Below are 14,332 nucleotides of genomic sequence, written 5' to 3' on the forward strand. Positions count from 1 at the left end.
GAATAAAGCTTATTACAGTAACGAAACCTTTTGAATTTCAGTTGCTATCTGGTGTAAATATCATTGTGGGAGTGAGTACTTTATAGAATGCTTTTGTTTGCATGTCTTATGTATACATCATATGTTACAGTAATGATGACGATGGTATAACAGTATATTATATTATAATATAATATAAGTATACGTAATAAATAACAACCCTCCTTCACCTCACAAGCATTCGGTTGCGACATTGCATTTTTCATATACATGAAAGTAATATGATGTCCAATCTATCTATTTGGATACGTTCATTTTGTTATAATGTTTGTCAATTTAAAGTTAATACAAACGATCATATATGATAATGTTTTTCGAGCACTGTGGTTACAGACATGTGTGAAGGAAGAATAGAACTGGTTCTGCGTGTGTGCGTGTGTGCATGAGTGTGTGCATGCGTGTGCGCGCGCGCGTCTGTCTTACCGGTCCATCCATGAGACATGAGACACTTGAGAGCAGTAAAGCACCAGTCAGCGTCCAGCACAAGCATCAAATATATGGAGATAATATTATCCATGTCCGGAAATTACCCTCGAGTCAAAACGGTAAGCTTTTTCTCCTTTTCTGCTTGTTAAAGTAAATAAATGTTATCGTAAAAAAACAGCAAACAAAATAAAAAAGATCGACTGATAGCTGATGTTTAGTAATGATCGGCTAGACATCGTAAACTTCATTATTTGAACTATTACTAGACTGTGCGCAAACATTAAAGACATTCCACAGGTGTTACTGCTAGGCTGCTGGCTCTTCTCTACGATTGATGGTCGTTTTACGATCAGACGTTTTTCTTTACGTATGCAAATCGGCAGTTTCTGGATCAAATGCGATTGAAAGGCTGAAATGCTCAATTTTTTTGGCACACCTGTTAAAAAGCATTTGCGCGTTAAGTTTTACACGTAGCGCATAAGTCTGAAACACATTCACTGGCTCACATTTTCTTTGGAGGACGCTTTGAGAAATCCTTAATGTTTTGAGGTTTCACAAACAGTCCGTGTAATGATGTGAACCTTTGGGCTCTCAAGTTTACAGAAATGCATAAATATTTGATGATGTGTGGCTTCACTGCGTTAAAATAGTATTTTTGTTTATTATTTTATCTCATAATTTGTGACTGAATAAATATTCTTGCTTGATATTTCACGATATGTGATAACTCATCAAGTTTGGTATCATGATGTGTGTTTTAAATACCACACATAACTGTATGACTGGTCAATTGGCATTTTGCACTCTAAAATAAAAACTCTGCTTGTTGACTCACATATGCTGCTTTTTCAGTGAACTTGAAGGAATTTGATATTTTATAAAAACAAAATTCATACAGCTCTTTTCCGCAGTGATAGTTGACTCTCACCATGTCTGAAGTGATGCCAACTTTGTGTAAGGAGATGGCATAACATTTATTGTATATGAATAATGTATATTATACTGAAAATATTTCCTCTGCTGCAATTGTCGATTGTCATTTCACATCAGGCTTTATATTTTTGCTTTGCTTTGCATTTGGTTAGGACACATGTAAAACCCTACAGCATTTGTCATGAATGATGTCATTTGACATGAATGACTCAAGCATCTGCCATGAATGGTGGTGTGTGGCTCTTGAATGTATTTTTTTATATGATGTGAATTACATTCTTCACTGGATGTGAAAGATAATCATGAGTAAATGACACCTTGAATTTTTCCTACGCCGCTTTTGTGTGCTGTCCAAAAATGTATAGCACAAAGGTCATATGATATACTTTTATATACAGGCATCACTTGGTTAGAACAAGATCTGCATGAAAAAAAACTTAATTTTACAGAAAAATTTAGAAATGCAGCACCATTTGACATTCTGCTAAATTCCTTCTGCGTTTTTCTATAAAATGTGTGAAAACATACATACTTAAATTCATTTAGGAAACTTTAAAATTCATTTAGGAAACTAACTCGTTAGTTAAATGTGACTCATTAGCAGTGTTGGGTAAGTTCCTCTGAAAAAGTAACTAATTACTAGTTACTCATTACATGTTCAATAGAGTAATTAGATTACTGTCCAAATTACTCTGTCCAAAAAGTATTTAGTTACTCATTACTAATTACTTTCTATATCCTACATCGACCTTGATTAGTTAAGTGATTCAAGCATAGACATGAAACAGCTTATTTAATTCATTCAAATAAATAATATTATTAACTGACCAAAGTATTACAAATGTGAGCACAGATTTTAAAGTAAGACTTTGAATTTTGATGTCAAATACACTATTGCACACGCATATATTTCACAAAGTATTTAGTTTAATTACATCAAAAGTAACTGTAATTAAATTACAGAAAACATATGAGTAATCCCTTACTTTACTTTTTCAAGGGAAAAGTAATTAAAATACAGTAACTAATTATTTAGTAACTAGTTACACCCAACACTGCTCATTAGTCACATTATCTGATGTATCACATATTGTACAGGTATGATTACACTATGATCAAATTTGGCATATAAAAAATCCAATGAGATGCCATATACAAATGACACTGAAGGATACTTGAAGATACCGGAAACCTTGAGAAGCTTTGTGCAGACCGTCCCCTGTTCATTTATATAAAATATGATAATACTGAATTGGAGCAGCGTCTAAACAGCTGTGCAAGGAAACATGCACTCTGTATTCTTTGTTCTTGAAAATGAAATTGTCATGAAGACTCTTGAACATGAAAACTCAACGTTCTTCTTAGATAAACAGGCATAACTTCCAAAGAGACAGACATGAGATCAGGCATGTAATAAGAGGCTAGAGAAGCCAAGAGATGGTGATGCTTGGATAGAAAGCATTTCTCTTAGCAACAAGATGTCTACAGCTGTCTCACATATTTTAAAAACATCCATGGATTGATCCCGGTGACTGGCGCTTAATGAACCTTCTGTCTGTGCTTTTGGATGCCTGAGACAATGAAAATATGTGGATTATACAAATTATTAACTAGATGACAGCATCGGAAATACGTAGTACAAACATTGAAGGTTTTGAGTTCATTTTAGTGACTCACCCCTGTTCAGTGAATAGTTTGGCCCAAAATGAATATTCAATCATTATTTATCCACCCACATGACATTTCAAAGTCCTTTGACTGAAGAAATTCTTAAGACTGTGTTTGTCTTTATTTCTCAAGCAGTTACAGTATAAGTACATACAGCTTTCAAGGTTTAAAAAGGGACAAAAAATATAATAAAATTGGCACAATATCATTGTGTGGGAATAAGACCAAAATCAAAGCTACCAGTTGTAACTTCTAGTCTAACCAAATTTGCCGGACAATTCTGTCATCATTTAGCTGTTCCAAGCCTGTATGAATGTATGTTTTTGTGTGTTGAACACAAAAAATATATTTTGAAAAATGTTTTTAAGTGAATGGTGCCCCAGAGCTGTCTCGCTCCCTACATAGAAGAAAGAAATTGTTTGATTTAGAACATATCCAAGATTAGCAATGGTGACAGAAGTTTCCTTTTTGGGTGAACTATTCCATTATCTAGTGCCTGCAAAATGAGTCATTGAGCTGTTAGTCATGGTCTGTATTCAATAACGGGGCTTTCACACCGACAGTTAAGGCTAAAATACACTACAAGTCTTTTGCTTAGATTTTGCCCAGATTTTCAGTCTGGACTTGTTGCAGAAAGTCTGTGCCAGTCTGCAGATGTGATCAGTTAGTCTATTTATATCTGAAACTGACAAAAAGTCTGCAAGTTTATGATGTCTAGTTTTAAAAAAATCTCTTCAGATTTTAAAAGTCTTGTACACTCAAAATAAGTTGTTGAACAAACTTAATAAAATTAAGGATAACGTTTCCATGAAATTGAATTACATATCTCCAACAAAATCTAATTTGTTTGAAACAGCTCCTTATAATCATGTTGTATGAACCTAATTTTTTAGTAGTCTTGATTCAATTAATTTATGTCACATGCATATTTGACATAAAACCAATATAAAAACCCAATTTTATCGATTAGTTTATTTAATAAAAGCACTCAAGAATATTTATTATTTTATACATTATTAACAATAATTAGACGATTCTTCATTTAACTTCAATAAGAAGATATTGAATTAATAGAACTCAACAGTATTGCAAATAATGGATCGTAACTGCCCACAATCTAACCAAAGGCAACGCTTTCCTGAACAATGGTAACCACAAAACTCAACATGAATGGATTCAGTTATATGAATAAACATAAATAAATCATATTGTGACCAAATTTTCCAAAAGTTGTGTTGATTTAACTTAAGGAAGTCAAGTAAATTGAACAAGCAGCAAATTTTTTTTTTTTTTAGTGTTCAAGTCATTACAGAAAATAGCCACTAGGGCAGTCCCCTAAAATGAAATTTTCTCAAGGGATATTTTCCTGGCAACATTTAAACTAGGAACTATGAAGTGTCGCAAGCCGACCTACAGGACCGTCATATAAGAGTGGCATTCTAAAATGTAAAAAATGCAAGGATGACATTTACATTGATTTATTTGGCTAATGCCTTTAGCCATACATAACATATGTTCGGGCCCGGTCCTCTCTCTTCGATGGTCCGGTCGCTCGTTCCTTTTATATGCTCCCATCTCCTACGTGATTCGAGGCCGGTGTTCGCACAGCTGGCGCTAAATCACAATTACTCATCGGACTTGAACCACGGTCTCGCCCCGCCTACTCTACTACAATTATGAATATTCATTGTAACAGATGTAAACATGTCAGCTTACTTCATCGATTAGACAGCTTCATGTTGTTTTCAGGCAGACCGTTAAAGAATGCGACATGCACTTGAAATCCTGTTGAATATAACCAATCAGAAGTAGACTTCGTATCTGCTGTAGCATGTCCAGTTAAGTGTGCCATATGCATCAGATGTTTAGCCAACAGTCCAGTCCACGTCTGAGGCTGAGACTACAGGTTGACAGTCAGTGAGGTAAATGCTAAAAAGTGTGTTTACAGTTGTCTCTTGTGTTCAAATGGACACGGGTGGAGGCTGGTAGCTTATGCCACCAGAGCAGAACAGAATGGGTAAAGTTTTCACAAGTGATTTGTGACAGAGCAATGTGGTGCATAGATCTATGGTGAGAGCGGATGTAGACCTGTGGGAGTGAGCTGTGTTCATGATCTGAGCAGTGTTTTTGATGTCTGTCATGGAGTTAATGATAAGAGAAATGGAATTTATATGTAGAAGTTTCTAAGGAACCAAATCTTCTTTGAAAACTTGCAGTTCTGCATGTTATTGCAGTTCGTGGCATTGACATGAAATTTGGAATCTATTTACTTGTGTCCATGGACACGAATATCCACATTATTTCGTGTCAGTGAGCACAACCTTTTTTTAATATCACTCAGCATGTCTTTCAATACACAGACCACATGTGTATTTACATTTATATATTTCAAAAGAAGTGGTACATATTTTAAGATGTGGCTAATTAACACCTTACTTCACCCTAAACCCGGAAATCAAAGCTGCAAAGGCTTATTTTGAAAAAAAAGCGAGTATCAGGAGGTGGCAAAGCAGTGATAAATGCCTTCCCATAACCCCGCCCCTAAACCTCACTTCACAGGGGAGAAAGTCAAAACATACCAACGAGATTGTAGAAAAAAGGAATTCGTGCTGGGTGACACAAAAAAAGGGGAAATTTGTGTCAGTAAACACAAATGAATAGATTAAAGTTCGATAATGTATAAGATTGTGTTGGTTATCGAGGCTAAAGAAAGAATAAAGTGCCACAGATAAAAACAACGGGTAAGGCTGTGTTCACATTTGATTTCTTTTTTGACAAGAAAAAGTTGACAATGACACATAAAAAAAAAGCTTGAAGCGTTATGAAGTAGGAGCTAATTCACAAAAATTTATATTTGGGTCTGTTTGACTTCTGTTTTTCATGTGGCTTCAGAGGATTTGTGAACCACTATTAGTGTAGTTTTTTGGTTCTTTTGGGCTTTGGCCCCCAATCATGGTAATTCTCTTAAAATAAGCATGGATAAATTCAAAATGTCTTCCTTTGTGTTCTGAAGAAGTAAATGTTCAAATATTGAATGTGCTGTTGCAGTTTAATGTGCTCTCTTTTGTTTTGTTTTACAGGAATTCCATTATTTGGCTATGAATTTTAACACCCAGTTCAACTGCGTGCTTTCTCACAATTTTGACAACATGTGACATGTTGGACTATCCAATGGAGACCACTACAATACACATCAAGCTAAATAACCAGGTCAAGAGAATTCTTGAACATCTTGAACCCAATGTCACAACCATCTTGAATGTGTCGGCCCCTTTCCACCATCACATGAACAATGCAGTGTTGGGGATACTACTTGGGACAATGTCCCTTCTGACGGTTATCATGAACCTGCTGGTCCTTTTTGCCGTCAGAAAAGAAAGGACTTTACACACAGTTGGCAACCTCTACATAGTAAGCCTCTCGATAGCTGACCTCATAGTCGGGGCCACGGTGATGCCCTTGAATCTAGTCTACCTGCTTGAGGATGAATGGAAGTTGGGCCATGTCGTTTGCCAGTTCTGGCTGGTTATGGACTACGTGGCAAGCACAGCTTCCATTTTTAGTTTGTTCATTCTATGCCTGGACAGGTATCGCTCTGTCCGACACCCTTTACGGTATTTAAAATACAGGACGCGAGGAAGAGCTACATTGTTTATTTGTAGTGCGTGGCTTCTGTCCATGATGTGGACGATTCCCATTCTAGGATGGCGGATGTTTGCCAAAGTTGACAGGAAACCGGAGCTGGAGGACAAGTGTGACACAGACTTCCGGTTCGTGATGTGGTTCAAGGTTCTGACAGCCATCCTCAACTTCTATATCCCATCTTTCCTGATGCTGGTGTTCTACTCGCAGATTTTCATCGCTGTGCGAGAACATTACAAAGAGTGGGAGAACTTTGCTGGTCCAATGGTGAAAACAGAAGCAGATGATACATTACAAAATGGAATGCAGTTGCAGATAACCAAATCATCAGATAGAGATAGTTTGGGCTTACATACATATTCTCAAAAAGAGGGCCTGTTGGATCAGTACAGCTTGGAACAGCCTTACAATTTAAAGGAAAACCCTGAGGGAAACACAGATTCCTTTTCTGAGGTGAAGAAGAAGAGCTGTTGCAGGAAGAAATCCATTTTCGGTCTTTCGAAACGCATGAGAAAGAGCATAAAAGAGTCCAACGAAATTTCCTCCCAGAGCGATGATGGAGAAACTGTTGCTGGAGACCCCCTCAGACAGCCCTCCTTATCTCTGGGCTTTATGCAGTCGGACAATAACATACAGCCTAAAACATTCGTAAATGTGAACGATTGCAATGTGTTAGTGCCAAATTCCGTTGGCAACATTTGTGAGATTGTGCCTACAGAGGATATTCCCAATTACACCGCTGTTTTCTGCAATCACGGAGCGCCGCCGTCGCCACCCTCCCCATGGGCGGAAAACAGCCCTCCGCTGGATGCCACCAATTCACTGCCTGTAAAGCAAACATGGCAGAAGCTCTGCGAACAATCTAAACAGAGCGTCCACAGCATGCGCATCCGTAAGGAGAGGAAAGCTGCTAGGCAACTCGGCTTCATCATTGGCGTCTTCATGGTGTGCTGGATCCCATATTTTATCACCTTCATGGTGACGGCTTTGTGTGAAACTTGTGTTCATCATGACCTTCACATGTTTACAATTTGGCTGGGGTACATCAACTCCACTCTGAATCCCTTCATATACCCACTGTGCAATGAAAACTTCAAAAGAGTGTTTAAAAAGATTTTTCATCTTAATTGATTGAACGCTTATACTGTAGGAGACTACTTGAACAGTGTAAAAATGTGCTTTGAACAGTGTTTCTTGTGATGTTGTGAGAGATTTGTTAGTAACCACGCTGGTGTTCATCTGTTCTCATTTTCGGCATCAGTGACCTTGTAAGTGTAAAGAAATGTTGTTATTTATCATTGACACACCTGCAATCTGCATCAGATTATATAATTTATCTATCGCAAAATTGTGTCCAATCCAGAGTGTTTTAAAACTGGGTGTATTTAAACACCTATACGGCTACTGTAAAATGAAGCTTTTAGATTTAAAAAACATTGTGTAACTAGTTACTAAGTAATCAGTTACTGTAATTTAATTACTTTCCCCTTGAAAAGTAAAGTAAAGGATTACTCTTATTTTTCTGTAATTTAATTACAGTTACTTCTGATGTAATTGAACTAAATACTGTGTAATATAATTTTGATGTCATTTCCACCATTGAATATAAGTCTAACTCGAAAATGTATGCTTTCATGTATCTTTCTCACATTTGTAATACTTTGGTCAGTTAATAAGAACGATTTATGTAGTTAAATTTAATTAATTAAATAAGCCATTTTAAGTCCATCCTTGAAACAATTCTAATCAAGGCATTTAGCAGACACTTTGGATTACACTGCATTATACTACACATTTTTTGTTTCTGAGTATGTGCAATCCCTGGGATTAAACCCATGACCTTGGTGCTGCTAACCACTGCGTGAGAGCAATTTCATTACTTTTGGTAGTTATATTGAAGAGCCATTTATACTTTAGCAAATAATCTGTATACATGGAATACCAAAATATTATAAAAAAATATTATACAGAGCGCACTGTGTTAGATCCTATATGGAACGCAGAAGAAAACTATTCTATTCTGTCACATACAGCATTTGGTTTTGCATATTTCCCACACACTGTTGCGACACTGAATTGATAAAGAAAGAAAGTCCATACAAAGGACTAATGTTGTGAAAAATCAATTATATAATTATGTATAATAGTAAATGCAGTGAAGTCTCCATTTCAATTTTGCTTGGAACAATGAAGGCATTGTCAGCCTTCAGTTAGTGCCTGTCACTCATTATAACGCTACGTACGTGATTGATTCAACAAATAACTCAATTTTGCTAAACCCAGAGTTAATAAAATGATTCTTTGTAGTAAACTGGTAAGTGTGTCTTGGAGAATGTTCTAGATTATATAAAACAAGTGGTACGGTTGAGTTTGGCCACTATGGCAGTCACAAATGAATAAAGAAATTGATATGTACATTTTCTTTGATTTACGTTTCATCACAGTTTAAATTTGAGATATTTCATATTTCAAGGCTCAATCTGACATTTTGTGTAATTGTGTTATTCACATATTCTTATTTTGTATAACATATTTTTATTATGTGATGTTTTTTATTTACATTAAGTTTATGTTTAGAAAACTAAAAGAATTTGAGACAATTTAAGTCAAATGGAATTCGAAAGCTCAATATTTCAAAACTGCTCAGAATGCAGACAGATGGTGATTCCAAAGTGATGATTTACTCTTTAAACTTAAACAAAATAAAGTAATGATAATAATTATAACGAAAGGAAATTTAGCAGTATGATAAATCGCTTTTAATAATGGTGTGATATGAAACAGCTGATCCCAACAGCAAGCTATGTAGTAATGATTTGGTGCAAAACCATACTGTTGTATTCTTTTCACTGTATAAACATCAAAGGTGATCTACAAATTATTGTTTTCCATCTTAATATAATATGTTGTCAATTTACTAATCGAAAAAGGTTTTATTCCGTATTCTGGGTTACAAACAAAAATCTGGTGTGCTACAAAAATATGCTTGTGTCTTCAACCCTGCTAGGCACACTTCTTTGTATGTTTTATAGAGGTTGGCAAATGCCAGGCACACTTTCCTGCAAAGTTCAGCTCCAAACCTAATTAAACACACCTGAACCGTCTAATCGAGGTCTTCTGAATCACAAATCACAGACAGGTGTATTAGACCAGAAATACTTCACAGGAAAGGGGGCCTCAAGGAGCACATTTTAAGACAAACTTTAGTTAATAAGAATTCACATTAGCATGTGACATCCCTTTCTAGTAGTATAGCGCTGACATCAAGCAAACATTGTTTTTGATACCTTAATCATGGTATTATTTAAAAGATTGACTATAACTATGTATCTATATCAAACCTAATAAAAGAGCAGATGGCTCTATGTTGAAAGACTGTTTGACCTTGATTCTGCATACAAGTTAACCCAGGACAGAAGAAGATGAAGGGATGCTGCTCATCTGAAGACCTAGTAATGTGTCATCTATCACAGGCAACTGTCTGGATTTTCTGGCTAGTTGTCTAACGCCCATCTGCTTTGCACTGACGGCAAAATGAACTGATTCCACTTCACGGGGCTCAACATGAAAAGGAACGGCTTATACAAGTTTCTCTCAGTATTTTCCTGTTTAATCGTCTGCGTTTTCCTGTTGTTTTGGATGTTTGCCTTTTATTCGATGGTTTTGGCACCATAAAAACAAAGAGATACATTGCTGGCTTTCATGAGGACAACGAATGCTGATTCGACAAACAGACGCATCTGGTCCACTTAAGACACTGGTTTACGTTATTTACCTACGTTTGCATTTCGTTATTATTGCAAATTTATTCTGAAGTATAATTAGGAACTTTAAATCATTTAAAGTTAGCATAAAGCGCATTTGCTAACACTTCTACAGCAAAGGACAAACAAAATACCGATATCTTCTGTTAACAAAAGTTTTCTTCAAAACTGTGAATTTTTGGTATAATAGCGAAACTATTGCATATTTCGTTCTGTTGAAATTTATTGGTTCATTTAATTAGTTATAAATTCACCGAGAAGCGCTAGGTCTGAAGTGAGACCAAAACAAACCGACTGCGCATGTGCTGTGACGACAGTTGTCACATGAGCTCAACCAGGAAGTCCTATTCTGGTAAGAGATGTTCGCATTTTACACTCTTCTCCAATGTTTATAACGCTGTTCTGACGTTGTGTTCACTATTAAAATGAGCCAGCGAATAAGTGTAAAATGCTCAGATTATTGTCGTCATCGATGTGGTGCTTTTTTAATGTTGTGTTTCTAACAAACGTGCCAGATAACTCCTATGTCATGATTTCAACGAGACATCACAGTACTACAGCTGACAGTTTCCACATTGTATTTGTTTACGGCTTATACTTTTAGTTGTGTAGACAGTGTATCGGTGTACTAGATGATTCATTTAAATTTTTATCTAGACACTCAACGCTTCCAAAGTCAGATTCGTCCTTTAAGTGTTCCCTAAATTAAACTCACTTCCACAAACCTCAAGCATATCCTCTTTCACCTTATTAACAATTATAACAACAGGCTGTCCACATTTATAACCTATTTTAGGAAGACTTTTACCGATCACTGTTTACTACTTATTGTTTATTATATCCTGTTTGAAGAGTCCTGTTGTAGATACATGAATGAGCATTGAAGAAGAAGTTCAGATCACCCAGAGAAGAGCAGTTCACTTTCATCAATGAGAAAGTGTATATGGTCAGAAAAGGGTTAAAATAAACACAAATCAGTTGAAATCTATTATAAATGTTGTACACGTGACTCGTGCAATGCAGTTCAAGTAGTATAAAGACAATAGACAAATGACAGCTTTGTGTGAGGAACAGGCTGAAGTCAAAGTCCTTATTTACAAAAATACCTTGCTCTGAAAACCTTGATTGACAGCTGTGGTCAGTTTAATTTGATGTAAAAAATGATTGTTGGATGTTCTGTCATACATTTATAAATGCCTTGTGTGCTCCTCAAATAAAAGAAAATAAATCGGTCTGAGTAACGTTAAATAATGTTAGAATTATTGACCACATTAAATAACAATGTATTACTATTTAAAAATTTCCTTTAGCAATGTAGTATTAGCAGGTTAAGGAAGTTAATGAAATAATTTTACCTATAATAATATCAATAGTAATTTATGTTTTTTTTCATTCTGACAGTGTGTGTGAGGAATCTAAGCGCTTGGTATTAATGGCAGAGTTGAAGAAGGAGGAAGGTGCAGCTGCCCCAAAGCTGCAGTTTGCCCCATTCTGCAGTGCCCTGGAGGCAGGCTTCTGGCATCAGCTCACCCAGAAGAAACTCAACGACTACCGCTTAGATGAAAGTCCAAGAAACATCAAAGCCTATTACTGTAATGGTGAGTAATTAACAATGATTGTTGACACCAGTAGTCTGTTTATCGCTCGAGGGTTTTCGGTCATTGAATAGCTTTTGCTCAATTTGAAGCATGTTTTGGAGTGAAAGGAATTTCAAGTCTTATTTGTAACTTATTGGGCCGGTTTCCCAGACAGGGCTTTAACGCAGTCCCAGACTAACATAAATGTTAGAAGTGTCTTGATCAATATCTTAATATATCAGTGCAATTGTTTTGTCTCAAGATGCAGACAGTAAAGTATGTTATTATAATATGACTTTAATATCCTGATTTAACTAAGGCCCAATCCTTATTTAAACTAATCCGTGTCTGGGAAACCGCCCCATTATTTGGCTATATCTGGAAAAAGAAGTACCATACTAGTTTTACATTTGCTGTGTATACTGTACATTGAAAAAATTCAATTGAAATATCAAGATTTGCAAACGACTTTCAATAAAGCAATAAGCCCCAAGAAGTAGAGGGTTAAATAAACCCGAAGCTTTTATAAAATATATGGCTTATTGCTTTTATAAAACGGTTACTCCATATGCTTAGCAAGGTTTCATAAAATAAAGTAAAAAAATGATATTTAGGCTATGTGTAGCCTAAATATAGGTTATATATCGATATTTTATAACGGCTTCGAACTCTGCTCAGCCAATCAGAATCAAGGACCAGAACTGACTGTTTTATAATGTTATTTTTATAGCGCTTTTGCAATTTGCATTGCATCAAAGCAGCTGTACAAGTAAAACAAAACCAAAAAATACAACATAAGTCAATTTGTATTCAATAGTATAATTATGTTTTATTCTTAGCAAAACTGATAATTTGGAATATATTACTAGCATTGTCTTGTGAAATTTCATGTGTTTTCAATAAACTGTGCAGAGTAAAAATGATGTGTATGAAAGTGTTAGTAATACATTTTATACTGAAGGTGATCCTGAGGGTTTACCGACACGCTTGACCCTGGAGTTCAGCGCATTTGATGCGTAAGTTTTGTACAAATTACGAGCACACAATGATAATTTGTCAGTAAAAAATGGTTCATGTATGTGTTTTTGACATTAAACCTTTTTTACTTCGTTTAAATCCGCATTTGAAGAATATGAAGAAAAAAATCTTAACATCATTACATCTGTGCCCTATGCTTTTTTGGAATGTGAGAAAGCTAAAGATCATGAAGGACTTTACACAACAGAAGAAGATAATTAATCATCCAAACGTTAACAAACAAGATTTTTTTATTTAGACCAATTCGGGTGACAAAAAGCTGGTCCAGAAGAACCACTTATTATATGTGTAAGATTTAGAAAATAATACTAATAGAATAAAATAATGAATTGGGAGTTCTTATTGACCCGTGTTTAAATATTACAAAGTAATATAAGAGGCAGCATTCCACTTTATACCAATGTGTATATGGACGGATCAAAATCAAGCGATCAAATCTGCTGCAGTTGTCACTGGACAAAAATGTTTTGGCGTGATTATTAATGAACAAAGTTCATTTATTCACAGCGAAGGCTCATGCATTATCACTAGCTCTAGAATTAATTGAAAATGAACAGCAACGTCAGAAGCACTTGGACTAATGCTGGATTCACAACAATGCGAATAAATTACTTACAAACTCAATGCAAAGACACGAATAGAAGCAAACTCGTGACAGGGGATGCCAATGACGCAAATCGGGAAGCGCAGTTGAAAATGTTGAAGAGCTCATGTTCAAAACATTTTCCAAAAATTTTATGGAAAATATTACCATAAGCGATCCCTGTTATAAATAAAAAGTATTTAAATAATTTTTATAAGTTATAAATGTATCTTTCACTGTTATTTAATGTTTACATATTCAAATATGTATTTAATATTTTTTAAAGACAGGTTGTGGTACCATGATTAATTGAATAGCATTTAGTGCCGATGTGGAGTTAAAGCTTTCTTTAAGCTTTGGATTATTGCCCGAGTATCATAGCTTTCATTTTCAATTGATTTTTGCCAATAAAAACCTGATAACTTGTTTAATATCTGTAGAGGTTTAATCTTTATTTTTATTTCTCCAGTGATGGACCCACACCTGCTCACTGTTGTCCAGTCTCCGGAACTCTGTACAACACCAACACATTAGAAGCCTTCAAATCTACAGACAAGAAAGCTCTTCTTGATAAAGCGGCCGATGAGGTTTATAGGCTTTGCTATATTTCAGCCCTCTCACAGCCCTCTGAAAGGGATAGTTCACCAAAAGTACCATTTCCC

General features: G+C 35.6%; 2 protein-coding genes across 2 annotated transcripts in view; both read left to right on the forward strand.

Moving 5' to 3' along the window:
* Positions 1–514: 514 nt before the first annotated feature.
* Positions 515–8,257, forward strand: hrh1 (histamine receptor H1). The gene is made up of 2 exons (XM_056735153.1): positions 515–584; positions 6,147–8,257. The coding sequence occupies exon 2, from the start codon at positions 6,223–6,225 to the stop codon at positions 7,837–7,839; it is 1,617 nt and encodes a 538-aa protein (XP_056591131.1). The 5' UTR covers positions 515–584; positions 6,147–6,222; the 3' UTR covers positions 7,840–8,257.
* A 1,148-nt stretch (positions 8,258–9,405) lies between these two features.
* Positions 9,406–14,332, forward strand: part of atg7 (ATG7 autophagy related 7 homolog (S. cerevisiae)) — a 64,608-nt gene continuing 59,681 nt past the window's right edge. The window contains exons 1-4 of the mRNA XM_056735374.1: positions 9,406–10,824; positions 11,874–12,070; positions 13,011–13,065; positions 14,140–14,257. Of these exons, the coding sequence (XP_056591352.1) occupies positions 11,905–12,070; positions 13,011–13,065; positions 14,140–14,257 (339 nt within the window). The 5' untranslated portion in view covers positions 9,406–10,824; positions 11,874–11,904. The remainder of the gene's footprint in view (positions 10,825–11,873; positions 12,071–13,010; positions 13,066–14,139; positions 14,258–14,332) is intronic.

This window comes from Triplophysa dalaica, chromosome 21 (genome assembly GCF_015846415.1).
Source record: "Triplophysa dalaica isolate WHDGS20190420 chromosome 21, ASM1584641v1, whole genome shotgun sequence".
Taxonomy (NCBI): domain Eukaryota; kingdom Metazoa; phylum Chordata; class Actinopteri; order Cypriniformes; family Nemacheilidae; genus Triplophysa; species Triplophysa dalaica.